This window comes from Parathielavia appendiculata (genome assembly GCF_033297405.1).
Source record: "Parathielavia appendiculata strain CBS 731.68 unplaced genomic scaffold N657scaffold_7, whole genome shotgun sequence".
Classification (NCBI taxonomy): domain Eukaryota; kingdom Fungi; phylum Ascomycota; class Sordariomycetes; order Sordariales; family Chaetomiaceae; genus Parathielavia; species Parathielavia appendiculata.
In genome coordinates, this window is record NW_026944226.1 from 32,662 (window position 1) to 48,318 (window position 15,657).

At 53.5% G+C, this 15,657-nt stretch overlaps 8 protein-coding genes across 8 annotated transcripts; 3 read left to right on the forward strand and 5 right to left on the reverse strand.

The window, feature by feature from the left end:
* The first annotated feature begins 779 nt into the window (after window positions 1–779).
* Window positions 780–1,971, forward strand: N657DRAFT_597153 (uncharacterized protein). Its single transcript, XM_062790022.1, has 2 exons — window positions 780–1,094; window positions 1,148–1,971. Exons 1-2 carry the CDS (start codon window positions 975–977, stop codon window positions 1,904–1,906), a joined length of 879 nt encoding a protein of 292 aa, XP_062646755.1. The 5' UTR covers window positions 780–974; the 3' UTR covers window positions 1,907–1,971.
* A 768-nt stretch (window positions 1,972–2,739) lies between these two features.
* N657DRAFT_645696 (HSP20-like chaperone) lies at window positions 2,740–3,957 on the forward strand. Its single transcript, XM_062792993.1, has one exon. The coding sequence runs from the start codon at window positions 3,017–3,019 to the stop codon at window positions 3,707–3,709; it is 693 nt and encodes a 230-aa protein (XP_062646756.1). The 5' UTR covers window positions 2,740–3,016; the 3' UTR covers window positions 3,710–3,957.
* Window positions 3,958–5,017: 1,060 nt separating this feature from the next.
* On the reverse strand, window positions 5,018–6,004 carry N657DRAFT_656347 (uncharacterized protein; the record flags this gene model as incomplete). The annotated part of the gene is made up of 1 exon (XM_062794690.1): window positions 5,018–6,004. The coding sequence occupies one exon, from the start codon at window positions 6,002–6,004 to the stop codon at window positions 5,018–5,020; it is 987 nt and encodes a 328-aa protein (XP_062646757.1).
* Window positions 6,005–6,791: 787 nt separating this feature from the next.
* Window positions 6,792–7,676, forward strand: N657DRAFT_681154 (uncharacterized protein; the record flags this gene model as incomplete). Its single annotated transcript, XM_062796354.1, has 1 exon — window positions 6,792–7,676. The coding sequence occupies one exon, from the start codon at window positions 6,792–6,794 to the stop codon at window positions 7,674–7,676; it is 885 nt and encodes a 294-aa protein (XP_062646758.1).
* Window positions 7,677–10,015: 2,339 nt separating this feature from the next.
* Window positions 10,016–11,896, reverse strand: N657DRAFT_443593 (uncharacterized protein). Its single transcript, XM_062787400.1, has 3 exons — window positions 11,618–11,896; window positions 10,934–11,542; window positions 10,016–10,835 (listed from the first exon to the last, which is right to left on the reverse strand). The coding sequence occupies exons 1-3, from the start codon at window positions 11,680–11,682 to the stop codon at window positions 10,214–10,216; spliced, it is 1,296 nt and encodes a 431-aa protein (XP_062646759.1). The 5' UTR covers window positions 11,683–11,896; the 3' UTR covers window positions 10,016–10,213.
* A 161-nt stretch (window positions 11,897–12,057) lies between these two features.
* N657DRAFT_645700 (uncharacterized protein) lies at window positions 12,058–12,437 on the reverse strand. Its single transcript, XM_062792994.1, has one exon. The coding sequence runs from the start codon at window positions 12,363–12,365 to the stop codon at window positions 12,159–12,161; it is 207 nt and encodes a 68-aa protein (XP_062646760.1). The 5' UTR covers window positions 12,366–12,437; the 3' UTR covers window positions 12,058–12,158.
* Window positions 12,418–14,000, reverse strand: N657DRAFT_690684 (NAD(P)-binding protein). Its single transcript, XM_062797058.1, has 3 exons — window positions 13,432–14,000; window positions 13,020–13,380; window positions 12,418–12,957 (listed from the first exon to the last, which is right to left on the reverse strand). The coding sequence occupies exons 1-3, from the start codon at window positions 13,652–13,654 to the stop codon at window positions 12,519–12,521; spliced, it is 1,023 nt and encodes a 340-aa protein (XP_062646761.1). The 5' UTR covers window positions 13,655–14,000; the 3' UTR covers window positions 12,418–12,518.
* A 317-nt stretch (window positions 14,001–14,317) lies between these two features.
* N657DRAFT_443652 (uncharacterized protein) lies at window positions 14,318–14,957 on the reverse strand. Its single transcript, XM_062787401.1, has one exon. The coding sequence runs from the start codon at window positions 14,866–14,868 to the stop codon at window positions 14,542–14,544; it is 327 nt and encodes a 108-aa protein (XP_062646762.1). The 5' UTR covers window positions 14,869–14,957; the 3' UTR covers window positions 14,318–14,541.
* Window positions 14,958–15,657: the final 700 nt, after the last annotated feature.

Here is a 15,657-nt window from a genome sequence, read left to right on the forward strand (position 1 = left end):
AGGTTGACCACTTGACGAAGGAATTGGAGGCTTACGAGCCACAGGGCCGTAAGAAGGTAAAAGAGAATGCCAATGATAAATTTGCGAGGATCGAGGATATTATCCAGGCAAAGGAGGATTCGATGAAGTCCCCGATGAAGAAAAGGAGGAAGACGCGACAGAACAGCCACGCAGTCGAGGAGGCCGAGGAGATAATTGTGTGTAGTTTAGAGACTATTCGCCGGGCCGAAGAGGAGTAGAACCATCAGATTTGTGTGTAGATTGCTTGCAAATTGGATGAGCTAGATGTCTTTTATTATGGTGGTGATGGTGGTGCCAAAATTCCATTGTGGGGTCGATTCCGCTGTTGGGTCCACACGTCTAGATCATGTTTTGGCATGCGGGGGGACATGCACGTATAGGTATGTATTTCGAGGTTATGAGGAAGCGCCGTGGAGTTGATACTGGCCTAAACTTGGCACAGCTGGACCTGCACTTCATCAAGCATAGTTATTGATGCGGATTGGTATTTGGTGTTGAAATTTATATTTTTCTTTTATCTTTGTTTTTTTTTATTTTATTTATTTATAGAGAATCAGCTTCCGGCCCCCATCTTCGCTTACGCCCAGACAGGGCAAGCTGACATTCTGTTATGCTGTCCGCTGACAGATTTCCATACCGCCCGAATCTATACGAACTGACGAGTATATTGTTTGGGATGTGGGTCGGGTCCAGGTGACCGCTTATGGCAGGTCCGCTTTGGCGTTAGCCATGAAACCGCCAGGCGCCAGATTTGGAGTGGAGCATGCCAATCACTGATTTTTGGTTGTATAAGGAAAAGGGGCACGCCGTTGTCAGCTCAAGTCTTGGATCGCGACATCTAAGTTTTCCACCGCCAATACGGAGTACCAACCCACGTGTGGCCAGCATCGCAAAAAGGAGTCTTGCAAGCCAATTCGGTAGCCCGGGCAAGCCACACGCGTTGAAAGTGTGACATGGAAATCAAACTCGACGAGGATGATATTCTCGCCCGCTTCGACCGTCTTGTCGATCAGGGTATGGTAGTTTACAACCAGGACTACCGCACTGTCACTGTTACAGACCAGGAGCTTCCGGTAAGCGCATCAATACTATACCGCCAGGTCATCATTTCTAACGCCATTCCCAGTTCGAATTCCGCATTCTCTCGAGCCTGACAAACAAACCACAAGCTCCGCAAGACCAACAATCGCAAACCACTTTGCAGCAACCAGGGTATCGCCCAGGAAGCGATATTGACGTATCCGGCTACGAAGCGGCAACACTTGGGTCGACTCATTTACTGGCTTTGAACAAATTCCCAGCTGCGAGGCCACACCTCCTGATCCTCACCCAGGATGGGTTTCGCCGGCAGCACGAAGCGCTGGACATGGACGATATCACGGCCGGCAGCCAGGCAATCTCTTCGTTCAAGAGCCGGTACTTGCTGCTCTTCAACTGTGGCATCAACAGCGGGTGCAGCCGCATGCACAAGCACATGCACATCTTTCCCGCGCCTGACCGGGACAAGTTCTCTCTCTGGTTGGACTCGGACGAGCCGCGGCTGCCGTTCAAGTTCTTCATGAACCGCTTCCACAACGGGTTGCCTTCAGCCGCGGAGATCTTGGATATCTACCGGGCCCTCCTACGCCAAGCCGAGAGGGCGGTGGGCGGTGCTGCGGTGGAGGGAGGTGCAGCGGTGCCTCACAACGTGATCATGGATCGGAACTGGCTGGTGGTAATACCGAGACGCTCGCCCGGCTGGGAAGGGGCAGATACCAATGCAGCGGGCATGCTCGGCATGATCTGGGTCCACAACGAGGAGAAGATGAAGATTTGGTTGAAGAAGGGCCCAGCAAATGTGCTCTCTCGAATCGGCATTCCGGCGGACGAGAACTGGCCTTATTAGAAGAAACTGGATAAAGTAGCTTAGGAAAGCGTCAGTTAGCATTGAGTTGATCCCCGTTACTTAGCAGCTAAGCAACACCCGCTTGCCAGAGAATGCACACCCCAAAGTCAAACACCATGATTCCAGCTCAATGCTGGCCGCCACTCCTCCTCTTCCTTTCCGTGGGGTGGGTTGGGCCGGGAGGGGATTTCAAACGCGGAGTGTTCAGGAAAGCCGAAAAAATTGGAAGAGGATGCTATTGCCATCACAAAACGGAAACTGGCACCCGTTAGGGATGCCAGGGTTTGGAGCGGTATATATTCCTCCAACAGATGCAAATTGAGTAACTGAAGAACCAACAATTTCAGACCGCGTCTAGATCGGGAACAAGTCAGAGGGATGTAGAGGGGATGCAGTTGCAGCCCGTGGCGGATGGCTGGGTAGTGAACTTGGGCGACGGTCGGGCTTCGCTCACAGTCCAGTCCTGTGTGTCGCCAATTATTTTGACAGGAACAGTGAGTGCCCCTGTGGTACTGATGATGAGCCCGTGCCCGGGCAGCTTTGAGGTTCTCATTAAACCTATGCTGCAAAAGCCAGGCTGTATTGTTTCCTGTCCTTGTTTCGGCGGGCTTTTGCGTGAGCTGGACTTACAATTTATTAGTTTCAAACGGGACGCTTTTCCAGGTTGGACAGATGACCGGACGAAACATCCAAATACCCTAACCCTGAGAGTTTGCGAAATCAACCCTGACCCCAACTACTGTAGCTTCTGGAATATTCCTGCCTCTTCCAGTGACTGACAGTTGCTTCGCGATCAACCAGGCAATCGAGCTTCGCAATCCAAGCACGGTCGACCAGTTTCTGGGTGCTTCGCGACGCCGCTCAAGCATTCGTAATGTTGGTTACCTGCACCTTCAAGATGGTGCTTGCACCTTCTGTTGAGCATGGCAACCGAGTATTTAAATCGTGCGATTTCCGAGTTCCATGAAGCATGTTTCCCAGAATTAACATTCACCAACACAGTGAAGTCTCACAACATCCAACAAGTGATCAGCTTCTCAAAACCCCACCCGACTCAACAACATTCCACCAATCACCACATCTTCACTGCCATCTCAGTCAAACAACATGATGTCCTTCCCCGGCTCTTTCTGCACTCCTACTGTTGCAGAGACCAGCTTCGTCCCGCTCTTCCGCCTCCTCGAGGATTATGACAATTACGCCCGCGAGGTTCAGCGCAGCCAACCCGCCCCGGCATCCCGTCGGCAGCGTGCCAGGCAGCAGCGCTCGCCGCTGACCACCTTCACCCCCAAGTTTGATGTGCGGGAGACGGAGGAAACCTACGAGTTCCACGGCGAGCTGGCCGGCATTGAGCGCGAGAACGTCAACATCGAGTTTACCGAGCCGCAAACCATTGTCATCCGCGGCCACGTCGAGCGCACCTATGCCCCGGAGTCGAACAACAACACCACGAAGGCACAGACCACTGAAGCCGAGAAATCGCACCGCAACTCGTTCCACGCGACAGTCGAGGACGACCCGGAAGACACTCCCGCCTCGACTCCTGCTTCCAGTCCCAAGCCGGAGGCCGCGAAGCCTGCTTCTGACAACCAGCAAGTCGCCAAGGCCGTCCCGGCGGAGGCGCAGAAACAGCCCGAGTACTGGCGCTACGAGCGCTCCGTTGGCGAGTTCTCGCGCGCCTTCACATTCCCGGTGCCTGTCGACCACGACGGCGTCAAGGCCAGCCTCAGCAATGGTATTTTGAGTGTCACGGTGCCCAAATCGAAAAAGCCCGTAGCGAGGAGGATCGAGATCAGCGCGTAACCAGTGGATGAAACCCTGGATGTGTTTGCATAGAACATGAAATGTCCGAAGGAAGCATGAATCGGAATGGGATAAAGGGGCTAATGGTTATCAGCGGTTCTGGGCTGTACTTGTATGGTCACCTCATGGCTTCCAGGGAAAGGAAGCAAGCGGGATTGGGGCTTGGCGTTTAGGCTTGTCCTGGGTTCTTTCTAGCAACAGATCAACATAGACGGCGGATGGAATGAATTCAGTCTCCTCAACCCCTCTCTCCATGAAATGTGCGCAACTTGAATTCGAATGCTCTGCCGATATGCCACCTTGCTGGCCCACCGGCGCGGTCTTCTTGCCATCCGACTCTAACGCCTGAGGAATGGAGCGACACGGAGGATAGCTATCGCGCATCACGCTGTTTCCCAATGAAATAGAGGCCTGGGAAGTTGAGGCGGTTACGTCCGTCTACTACTCCGTCATTGACAAATACGACTCCCAGGTCTTCCACCAGATCCACGACGATGTGCACCGACTAGGTTCCAACCTGGCGCTCCCCAGAGAATGCGAGACTTCTGATCTTTGCGATCCAGCTAAGCAGCCGCCTAGACCGCATTTCCGCAATCAATGGGGAATGACTGATTATTGTGTCCGTGTGAACAAACGACTCAGGCAGGAGGGGCGACCCTGGTGGAAGGTACGACTTTACTTGGCCTCGATCTTTTGCACACAGTCATTCTTTCGCATCAGAAACCACGATCATCTCGTGTCACTGATGGGGAATAATATTTGCTGGCCTGCAGGGTTCGAGGTAGAGAGAGATGTCTTGGCTATGACGCACAATCCCGCCGACAAAAGGCCGCGTTCTCAGAACGAGACGAAAGGGAGGAGCGCGATGACTCTCTAATATACCGGGACGATGGCGAACTGGACGCCCCACGGCGAGCGCCCACCGCTGGCCTGGAATTTTTTGTGGGGTGAGAGGTATAGCAACTGCTCGGGCACTACATTCAACCTTGCAATGACTTGAGATGACTTGGGTTATATCATCTTGGATGCCGCTCGGCTGGAGAGCATCGGGGCCATGGACGTGCTTCGGGAGCGCAGGGACGAACTACGGCGAATGCAGGCCGGGCTGAGCCCCCGAGGCTCTGTGTGTTTGAGAGGGTATGTTACACCCGGTTGATACAGAACAGATCCGAGTACAGCCCCCAGCTCGCACTAATCACATTTAGTTCATGTTGCCCCGGCATCACCGCGACAGCATTGTATGATCTCGCCTCACCCTAACCACACGAAACCATCCCACCATCCTACTCACCCAGCGATACCAGACCCTCACTCATCCTCATCCTTGCTAACGGTACTCGTCCCCCCGCCACTCGCTTCCGCAATCACCCTGGTCCGGAGCACCTCCCCCGTGGCATCAACATACACCCAGCTCGTCACCTCCAGCCCTGGGAACGGCGCATACAGATACTGCAGCTCAAACTCCTTAACCCGCTTCGGTTGCCCCGCCTCAGCATCTTCCTCAAAATAAACGGTTCGGTTATGCCCGGTGAACACCATATCTCGCGCGTAGTACCCGACCACGCGCCGCTTGCCCACCTCGGCGCCGTCGTTGTCGAGATACTCGTCGTAGATGTCGCCGGTCTGGGCCAGCACGCGGTTGGTGTGGGTTTGGCCCGCGTAGTCGTTGACGCTGTAGAGGATGTTGTGGTCGAGGGTGTACGAGTCGGTGTGTGAGTTGGCTGTGTGGGAGCGTTTGGTTTTGGAGGTTGGGCTGGATGTTGCAGTTGGGAAGGAAGAGGAGGAAGACGATGATGAGGATAATCCCCCTCCGCCGCCGCCTCCACCACCGAGAGTGTCGTTGACGATTTGGGTCACTTCCTGGCCCAACGTTGCGATGATGGGGTTCAGGTCAATGCTGCTGAGCACGTCGTCAACCATGGCCACGACGTTTCCGAGCCGGGCTTCCAGCTCGACCTTGGCGCTGACGTTTTCGATGGTCAGTTTCACGCGGTCGATGCTGGCGTCCACGCCGGCGTTGAACTTCAGCAGCTTGAGCACTTGAGCGTCGAGGTTGATCTTGGCGGTGATGTTGTCCACCTCAACGCCGATGTGGCCCACGCTGACAGACGCGTTGAGGTAGACGTCCGGTTCCTCGGGGAGGACGAGGCCAGGGTCTGTCGAGCTGGTCTCGTAGACGGCGGATTCTGGGTCACCGCGCTGTTCGAGGCGGTACCCAAAATAGCCATCGTCTCTTTCTGCAGCAGAGACGAAATGGAGGAGGAGGGCAGGAGCCCAGAGCAGGAGTACCTTCATGTTCACCCTTCGTTAACTGTTACTTGATGAAGGGATGGATACTGTGGAAGAGCAATGAGATATCGCTCGAGATTGGTTTCGCAGTGAGCGAGGTGAGGGGATAACGACGGCTACGGAGCGGCTTCCACCCCGTCCTCATGGGAGCAGGCACCCTTTGGGCAGATGGACTCGATATGAGCAGGACTCGCATGTCATTCATGCCGTGGTGTTAGTGTGTGCCCAAACATGCAACCATGGTAACCGTGCTTAGCGAGCCGAAATATCGACGGGGGTGCTGCCAAGATAAACTTGGTCAAAACCGACCCGGCCGACGGGAGAATGCCATGGGAAATTACGGGAGTGATGCGGGATCTAAAACCATGGCAGTGCCCCTGACTATCTGCTACCCCACGCCAAATGCAGCGTCTCATCGAGCCGTTAAGGGAACCCTGCTGACTAGCTACCCCTGAAACACTGTTCTTGGATGCGACCCTCGTCCCGCCGTCAAGGCATGAGAATCAAGGAATAGGAGATGACAATTGCGCTCCGCATGATATCCAGGACAGCGAATCTGGCCAAACCTAGGAACCGTTCTTTATATTCCTTCACGGTGAGGCATTGATCCTTGGCCTCCGCTCCTGCGAACGGCGCCCAAGCACTCGAAGGCGTCTTCTCTCGCGGGTTTATCGCAAGCTCACCAGCTTCACACACTCCCTCGCACGGTTTTCCCTTAAAAGCCACCACCACCAGCATGATGGGACTTTGCAACACACTGCTCCGGGTGCTTGCGCTGCTGATGCTCGCCGCAATGGCAGCAGCACAAAGCAGTGAAAGCACCTCCCCGAACACCGACACAGCCTCCTCGCCGCCGACATCAGCAAGCAGTCCCTCTTCCTCCGCCTCCCCAACCCACGGCACCCAAACCAGAGTCTCCACCACCGGAGGCGGCCTCCCTCCCCTCCCAACCGGCACCTCCCCGCCCGACGTGCTCCTCCGCGTGCCGGAGCTGCACGTAGGCCGAATCGAGCTGGACGTAGACGATCTCCGCGCTGACCTCAACCTCAACGCCGAGATCGCGAGCCTCGTCTCCCTCAACGTGGGTGTGCAGGTCGGCATCCAAAAAGTCAACATCACCATCGCCGACGTCGACGCCAAGCTCGACCTGGTGGTACGCCTGGGCAACCTGGCCAAGATGGTCAACCGCACGTTGACCTCGCTTGACCTCAATCCGCTGCTGATTAACGTTTTGAATGAGGTGGGCGATGTGGTGGATGCTGTGGTCGGGGTCGTGGATGGGCTGTTGGGGAGTATCGTGCGGGGGGATACCAAGTTGAATTTCTTGATTGATAATCTGGGGAATATTGTACAGGAGGTGGTGGAGGGCGCTGGAGAGACCGTGAGCACCATTGTGGGGAACTACGAGAAGAATATGACTTACACGGGCGTCTCGAAGCAGCTGGGGAATGGGCTGACGCAGAAGACGTATCGGTATGACCCGCTGGGGAGTCTGGTGAACATCATCTTCAATACGCTGGGCCAAGTGGTGCAGGCGGTCGTGGTGGGGAAGGACAATTCGGGAGGAGGAGGTGGTGGGAGTACTAGTAGTACTACCTCTGTGGTGTCGACTGCTACGTCGAGTGATTCGGCAACCGCGGGTACTTGGGCACCGACGGGGACAACAACGGCTGCGTAAGAGTTGTATGAATAGTTCTCGAGGCCCTCATCATAACAAGGTTCAACTTTGATGAGCGCGACATTGTGTCTAAAAAGAGGACGTTCGGCTCAGTTTGGTGCTCACATGGCAGTAATCTCAGTCCATACGTGCAGTCTTCTAGGCCTCATTTTGGTTAAGTCATGAGTACCTAAGGTATCTTAACCAAAGCCGGTCAAATGACCTTACCACGGACATGGAGTCATTCCAGATGCCCTTTAATGTACTGTACCTTAGTTCGGGACACCGGATAGCTGGTAGCTGGCCCCGCAAACCCGGCCCTCAACGCTTGATCAAGGCTCCCTCTAGTATGGCAATGAAACCCGCTTACCCGAGTAATAAAAGTCACGACAAACTATGGAATGGAACCGCCCGTGCTGGCGGTATCTTATCAGATGGGCGTGAGCTCCGGGGTTCGGGGCGAATGCCCACCCCCTTAACTGGGCTCAGCCGGGTTACTCTGAGCGGTTAGGTTATGTTGCATCGTATGATGGGCGCGTTGGGCTCACAAAACGTCAATTCTGGAACAAACTTCAACAGTCGACCTCCGCAAACGCATCGACTTGGGTTTCTTGTAATCACTCGGCCTCATCGAGGGACCCATTTCACATCGCCAAAATGATGCTCCTGATTGCGGATTATGTGATACGAAAGTACTTTACGTTCTTGCTGCTCTCTTGACCAGCAAATTTGTACCGACTCTTCAATCTACTAGCGTATTGGCCCGAAACAGAATCCTGTTCGTGGCCTTTATCCTATCCTTCGTGCTGCTGCTTCGACTTCTCCTTATCCGTCGCGACAACTCGGGCCTCAGCGGCGCTCAGCCTGTGCTATATGCTCTTAAATCATGTTGTATCGACTGAACTCTTCCAATTCGCTGCATTCTTCACCATTACTCTGGCCGATGTTGGCTCCGATGTCTTCGTTAACGAACCTCCCAACGCTGGCAACAGGATAAACTTTGCTCAACTCACGGTCATCTGTGTGCTGTGGATTATGACGTACGGTACGTGCCAGATCGTCGAAACGCCAAACCCATTCATGAAAACAAGCAGGCCGGAGCACTACGTGCTGTGCTGAAAACCCATTCAACTCATCTAGCCTTGCCTTCACCATCATCTTCTCCCTCCCAGGTAACAGTTTGCGCATTGCTGCCGCAATAGCCATATACACATCCTACCTCCTCATCACGGTGGGCCCCCTCGTTGCCGACGCCCTTGTCCCGCACGACCAGCCTCCATACGATGCGGAGAGTCGTAAGGGGATTCTTTGATTGTACGGGGTCCGCACAGACCCCCCTGAATTCCGCCACACCTGTGACGGGCTGAGCCTCGGCAACCCTCGTCCAACGCTAATGCTCGTTGAGAACCCCCCTTTATGGGAGCCTACCCCCTTTTTCGTGGCCTCTGAGCAACGGCCCCATCACGGTTGGCCCTTTTACCTATCGTCCCTACCTAGAGAATGAGAATCCATTACCGCTTTTTGGCTACTTCTTTGCAATAGCAGGTATAAAAGTTCACTCCTCTCTACCACCACTACCTCGGCAGTTACCACACAACTAAGCAGGATTTGAAGCTATTCAGAAGCCATTCCACGCGGAGATAACTATCGTCGACAAGTCGCTGCGAGCCGCCGACGTGATCCCTCTCAGTGAGAGCTTGTGGACCTGGCGGAGACCGAGGGACGCCTTCATCAAGAACAGGATATCGAAGTGTCGACGTTGACGCCGGCAAGAGGACGTGGACGGGCTTCGCGGGTCCAGGGCACTACACGAAGACAGGTAAGTGGTCAGGGACAGGGAAGAGGTCGTGGACAGGGACGAGGCCAGCAAAATAGAGTAGAGGAAACCCAAGGAGGTACAGGTCCTGCCATTAGCGCAGCCATACAGCTCGGGACGCCAGCGCCGGACCCCCCCTAGGCTAGTTGACAGATAGGAATGGATGCCTGATTTCCCTGCGATAGATCCCCAAGGCCACAATCCCCATTATCCTCAAGTTGCTCAGACCGATCTTTTTGCTCTGGAGCTTGTTTCCTCTTCTTTTTCTATTTTTTTCTTTTTCCGAGGCTCAGCCCGTCACAGCTGTGGCGAATTCAGGGGGTCTGTGCGGACCCCGTACAGTTAAAGGTACCCAGTCGTAAGTGGTTCGTTGCCTTTTACGAGTTCGCAAACGCCTTGATCTTGATCCCGGTCAAAACCGTCTTGGCTGCTGCAGCGCTGGGAGCGCAGGCAGCTGCTTTACAAGGACTCGGGTTTTGAGCGCTAAGTCTGAACTGCCCAGCTGCGCAGGCCGTTGTCTTTGCACTCCTTGCCTGGTCCTGGCTGTGGCGCTTGCGATCGCCGGGTCCTGGTCATATGATGGTATCGTGGTATTATTGTGTGAGCTTTGTCTCGGTGGATTATATGGTGTTCGCTATCGTGCAGGGTGCCCTGCTCTGGATTTCACGACGCCGTCGCCGACAGGATGGGGCGGTAGCCAGCGAGAGGGAGCCATTGAGTTCGACATGAGAGAGTCATAAAATTACTCAATAAGCGTGAACTCGAACCATTCCGACGCTGGCACCACCAACTTTGGCCGTCCTCCAATATCCTTCGGTTCTGTCACATATCCTTTGACGAAACAAGGCAGTTTCACCACTGTCTCTCTGTGCTCCTCCATTGTGCCCCAATCCCACCAGTCTAAAACTCCCGACCTCTTCACCCGGCCACGAAATTGATCGCCAGGCATTGAGTCTCGGGGTAAAGAAACATCTGGCCAGTCGTTTAGCCACTCCGTCTCTGTCCATGATTCGCCTGGACGCAAACTCGTAAAGTCCTCGTCCTGCTGCCCGATGGAAACCTCCAGGTCGGGTTCGTCATAGGCACGCCCCGGCCCAGGCCCGCAGCATGAGAAGTCTTCGAGAACCTGGCAGTCCTCCCAATCGCTCCCTGCCCCCCGACGTCTCTGCACTTGGAAAGTGAAGTCTCGTGACGAAGTAAGTGCCCAAGAGTGGAACGTTACCGGGGGTGCTGTAGACACCTCTAGGCTGCCGTTCGTCCCGGTGACACCGTGATACGTGAACACGAGGGTCACGGTGATGCGATCGTAGCATTTGACAGATGTCGAGCCCTTGACCGTGACCGTGAAGTACGGTGCACCAGGACTATTGGAGTTAAAACTAGTTAGTAGAGACAGCTTTTTCAACAGCCAGCAAAAGTGAAATAAGTAACAAGGAAGAAATATTGGGCAGGTTTTACTCACATTCTCTCTGATGGCTCCGCCAGGGTAGCTGGCTGAAACCACGGCCAATCTGCAGTGCGATACTCGCTAAAGTAGTTGGCCTTGAGATTGAGCCGCGCACCGCCAGGCACCACCATTTGCCCAGCATTTTCCCCCTTCAAAGCCCGTCGAACAACACCACCCTGTATCGTCCCCCAGCCCCAGGGCACCGAGTCGTCGCCGGGAAAAAGCAGCGTAAACACATGCAAATCCCTCCCCATAGCGCGGTAGAACTGTTCGGGCAGCGTCGCGGTGAGGCTGACCTCGTCCCCTGGGGAGGCGAGCTCGAATATGAACTGACTATTGTCTTCAAACTCTTGACCTGCAGGGGTGCCAACTGCGCTTTGGTTATGGTCAACTGGGACTAGTTGCAAGCCGCCGCGACCGCGGTTCCAAGTATGTCGCAGCAGGACGAGGCCATGGGGAGAGAAGGCGTCGAGGGAAGGGTCGAAACGGAAGAAGCACGGCCGGGAATCCGTGGCGTCGTTCTTGGCCAGGCGCAGGATGATGAAACGGATTGGGTATGGAAGAGGAGTAAGCGAGAGTTCGATGGGGCCGTGCAGGCTGATTGATAGATGGGGAGTCTCGGGTCTAGCAGAAGAGGATATGTGTAAGCCTCCTTTCTGTCTATCGTAGTGTGTTAGTGAATGGGTATGGGATTCCTACTGCAGATCGTTCTCCCCATACTTTACGAAGGATGTGAAATCCATGTCTCTTAAACAAGCCTTCATCGAAATAAATATTGCTGGGAAGAATGCGGTCGTCGTATAGAACTTCTCGAGCTAAATGCGGCTCACCTAGGTGGGAATGTTGATGGTGCAAGCAGGCCTGCAATATAGGTAATTAGACACCGCCCTTGCGGTGTAAGAATTACGTTAATAATAGTAATTATAACTAAACAGTCATCTTCTCTGGTCTCCTCAATGGGAGCTTGTTTTGTTTGAGTTTCCATGTTTGCAGTTGAGAGAGGTCGTACTTGAATTTCGGCGTGACTCACGATGGTGCAGGCCGAGCCGGATCGGGTTATGCCACTGACATGCATAATTGATCTCGCTCTCAATCATGGTTCGCCCCCTGCCAGTGTCGCTCTGCTCTGCACACACCTTAATCGATCATCTCTCTTCAAGCAGCCAAGAACGACTCTTCCAATCATGTTCCTCTCAGCCTGCCAGTTCCCTTAGTCCACAGCTATGGCTGGCTTGTAATACTATGAGCCTGTTCGCCTAACTAGGTGCCCAGTCAGACGCAGGTGAGTCATGAATGAGGTGAAGTAAGGTGATGCTGTAGGGGTGGGTGCTTTTATGGCGGGGAGTGTTCCTTTGTGTTGAGGGAGGTAGAAGGGGAAAGTTGGAGGATTCTGAGGGATTGCTATTTCCATGGCCTTGGAAGAGGCGGATGTATTGGGGAGGAACATGCAGATACCCAAGGAGAGGGACTCGGGAGTTTGTGATCCTTTGAGTTACAGTCTTCATAATACGAAAACGAGTACAAAGACAGATCTGAGTCGCGATTGACGCCTGTCCTAAGTTCTCCGTCTATAACCGGCAGCTTAAAATTTCCTCACAAGTTACACAAGAATGGACTTCAGCTTCTCCACGGTATCCAACACGGTCTGGCGCCAGGGGATGTAGTCCTGCCCCGTTACCCTGACCGCTTTGGTTCCGTCAAACGCACTGAACCGATAGTCGGGGCTGTAACCCTCCCCCGGTGTGCCTTTCTGGATGATGTCCGCCTTCTCTGGGTACTTCTCACGGAGAATATCTGCCACAGCTTGAGGCGGCGAGTAAAACGATGCGGCGATGAAGCGCTCGTTGTTCACCCTGTCAGGATGCTCGGCCCCAAAGACGATGAGGCGGGCTACATCGCGAATGTCAACAAACGCGTACACGCCCGGCGTGCCAGCCTGGTCGAGTGGCGTTCCGCTGAAGACATCCGTGATTAGCCGGGTAGAGAAAGAAATCTTGTCTTTGGAAGCCGGGGTTACCAGGGGCGGACCAGCCACGAAGCTGGCTCGTATTAGCTAACTTGAAGTTTGTCACAGCGAACGATGAGTGAAAGCTTGACTCACCAGGGGTTGATGGCCGAGATGGCGAAGCACGGCTTGTGTTCATCCCGGAACTTCCACAGGGCCTTTTCGGCGGCCACCTTGCTTGCCGAGTAGATGATGCGGCCAGGGGTGGCCTTGCCCTGTTCGGCTACGGCATCCTCGGCATACGTATTCCAATCGGATTCGGTATAAGTGTAGCCCTCTTTGGCCTGCTGCATGACCGACAAGATAGACGACATGAAGACGAAGCTCTTAATTTTGGCCTCCTTGTGGGCCGACTCGAGTGCCCGTACGGTGCCCTTGATGGCAGCCTTCAAGACGGGTTCCGGATCACTGAAATCGAAGGACACGGGTGATGCAAGATGGGCCACCACATCGACTCCTAAATTGCCGGTCAGTGTTGGGAACTCCAACGATCAAGACATGACGATACCCTTTACAGCCTCGTCGAAAGCCCCTGAAACTGTGATGTCGGGCACCTCGACAAACTCGACTTTGTCTGCGTATTCGGAGAGGGCTTCCATCACCTCGTTGGCGGAAGAAAGGGACCGGACAGTTCCCCTAACCGAAAAACCGGCTTTGAGAAACGCCTCGACCGTGCGGGCAGCGATGTAGCCGTTGGCGCCGGTGACGAGGACGAGTCCTTTGGTTGCCATGTCGGGAAGATGCACGACTGTTGTAAATGACGGGTAACGGTATCAGCTGATAAAAGGCGGATAAACACTGAAGACTCTCTGGGGGTGTTGGGATTGTGCAGTGGGTAGATAACATAGCGGGAGTTGCAAATCGGAGAGGAAGGCCAATTTATAGCTGGAAGGGTATCGGTGTCTCTCCTTGGCAGTGCATTCCTGCCTTGTGCCTGGTGATGGTTCGAGTTCTTTCTTCTTTCAGGCTCCACGGTATCCGTAATAACCATTCCATAGTGCTTTTCGGGCACGATGCCAAAAAGCTATGCTGATAAAATCAGGTTGTACACCAACGCCGGCTGCTCCGAACATCGACGGTTTGATCACTGATCACCGAAGGTGGTGGATAATTAGATTACTGATCATCAGAAAATCGCAGCCAGCATTATCCTTACATCATATGACTCGGGACATTTACGCATTAACAACATCAAGGCACACTGGCAAATTCGCTCAGAACGCAGTTTTAGCTGAATTGTGCCGGCTCTTCGCCGGCCCGCCTTCCGTGCCAAGCCCGTTCTCTGTACCGGGCCCACTCTTTTGCAAGCCGGGCAAGCCCCACTATTTGCCAACCCAACTCGGAATCTAGCTCATCTAGGCACCCTGCTCACCGTTGCTTGCTAAGTATTGCGATATTCTCTAGGGTCACCGTCACCATGCTAGATAGTCATTTCCAGATCAAGCAGCGCTGAGAATTTTGCCGGGCTTCATTCACACTGTACAACACAATTACCTCTTAGCCTCTAGATTTGGTGCCGAGTCGAAAGCCCGCTGCCATGCGCTGGATAATGCATATGATAAGCGAGTGAGCAACTTCAAATCCACACATAACCCTGAGAATCCAAAGGTTAGTAAAATCACCACACCTTAGTGAAACTCTTTCCAATTTTGAGGATCGCCATTTTCAGGTAGGAGGATGTCATAATAGAAGCAACAGGAAATTTGCCAACTGAGCTAGGTATTGTTAGAACCTGTCTGAGATTAAAAACGACATGGCTTGTCACGAGCAGAGGGCCATTGGCCGAGGCAAGGCTGCGGGAAAACTCTCTATTGTGAAAAATTACAAGATGGCGAAAAAAGGAAGAGAAGCTGGAAGAGCTCTCGTGATGCAGGAGATAAATGCCAGAGCCAGTCGGGCACGCGTGAGCAAAGCAAACGCACACCTCGACGGCAGGTGCCGTCATAAGGCTTTAGCGTTCAACCTCCTCATTGGATCTAGTAGGTAAAGTTATCTACAATACTTAGGAACTATATAGTTAAGCTAATTGCAGAGTTAGAGATAGTTTAATTGAAGTCTGGTGGTTCTAACGAGCTTGTGTTTTCAGGGTTATGTATGGATTTGAAGTTGCTCACTCGCTTAACTATGCTGCTCACTCGCTAATCATATACGTTAGTTACCTTGGGTGAGAATACAAAGGTTGTATTTAGTAAGTACTTATACAGTACCTAAGCTAGCGTAGCCAAAGTTCCGGCTTCTCTGTCATCTTCTACTTTGCATTATCTTCATCATGACATCAGCATCCCCGAGTTGCCCTGATTACAGCTTAGGAATACCATTCTAGTGACCTCACCAAAGTGCACCTACACCCCGAAAAGACGTAATAAAATCCGGATGAAGGTAACCATTGCAGTGCGAGGCAAGAACTGGAGATTGAGTCCAGTCTTCAGGTGTCATGTAAGAGGAAAGAAGCGGGGAATTCTCCCTCGATCTCATTCCAGTAAGCGTCACGCTTACTACCCTCCCATTGCACTATTTTTCAACGCTATTACATCAACTGTCTTGAGACAATTGCCGGCCTCCTCGTCTCAGGCACGACCATCTTTGCTCCGACAACGTTAGGCTTATTAAATCAACGGACAGAAGATCTCGCCATGTGCCTGCTCGGACAAGTCTGGTACTGCTGCCACAACATGGCCACTGGGCACGGGTACGCCGCGGTGGCTCCCGTCGGCCAGCGCCCCGGATAATGCGG

Excerpts from the sequence above, each read along its gene's own strand:
- N657DRAFT_443652 (XM_062787401.1), bottom strand. The coding sequence starts at position 14,868 with ATGACGGCACCTGCCGTCGAGGTGTGCGTTTGCTTTGCTCACGCGTGC.
- N657DRAFT_645700 (XM_062792994.1), bottom strand. The coding sequence starts at position 12,365 with ATGTTCCTCCCCAATACATCCGCCTCTTCCAAGGCCATGGAAATAGCA.
- N657DRAFT_690684 (XM_062797058.1), bottom strand. The coding sequence starts at position 13,654 with ATGGCAACCAAAGGACTCGTCCTCGTCACCGGCGCCAACGGCTACATC. Across the intron at positions 13,381-13,431 it reads TTTCGACGAGGCTGTAAAGG|GAGTCGATGTGGTGGCCCAT; the intron begins GTATCGTCATGT and ends CCGGCAATTTAG. Across the intron at positions 12,958-13,019 it reads ATCTCGGCCATCAACCCCTG|CTTCGTGGCTGGTCCGCCCC; the intron begins GTGAGTCAAGCT and ends AATACGAGCCAG.
- N657DRAFT_597153 (XM_062790022.1), top strand. The coding sequence starts at position 975 with ATGGAAATCAAACTCGACGAGGATGATATTCTCGCCCGCTTCGACCGT. Across the intron at positions 1,095-1,147 it reads TTACAGACCAGGAGCTTCCG|TTCGAATTCCGCATTCTCTC; the intron begins GTAAGCGCATCA and ends CGCCATTCCCAG.
- N657DRAFT_443593 (XM_062787400.1), bottom strand. The coding sequence starts at position 11,682 with ATGAAGGCTTGTTTAAGAGACATGGATTTCACATCCTTCGTAAAGTAT. Across the intron at positions 11,543-11,617 it reads TATGGGGAGAACGATCTGCA|ACCCGAGACTCCCCATCTAT; the intron begins GTAGGAATCCCA and ends CTCTTCTGCTAG. Across the intron at positions 10,836-10,933 it reads GCGGAGCCATCAGAGAGAAT|TCCTGGTGCACCGTACTTCA; the intron begins GTGAGTAAAACC and ends TAACTCCAATAG.
- N657DRAFT_645696 (XM_062792993.1), top strand. The coding sequence starts at position 3,017 with ATGTCCTTCCCCGGCTCTTTCTGCACTCCTACTGTTGCAGAGACCAGC.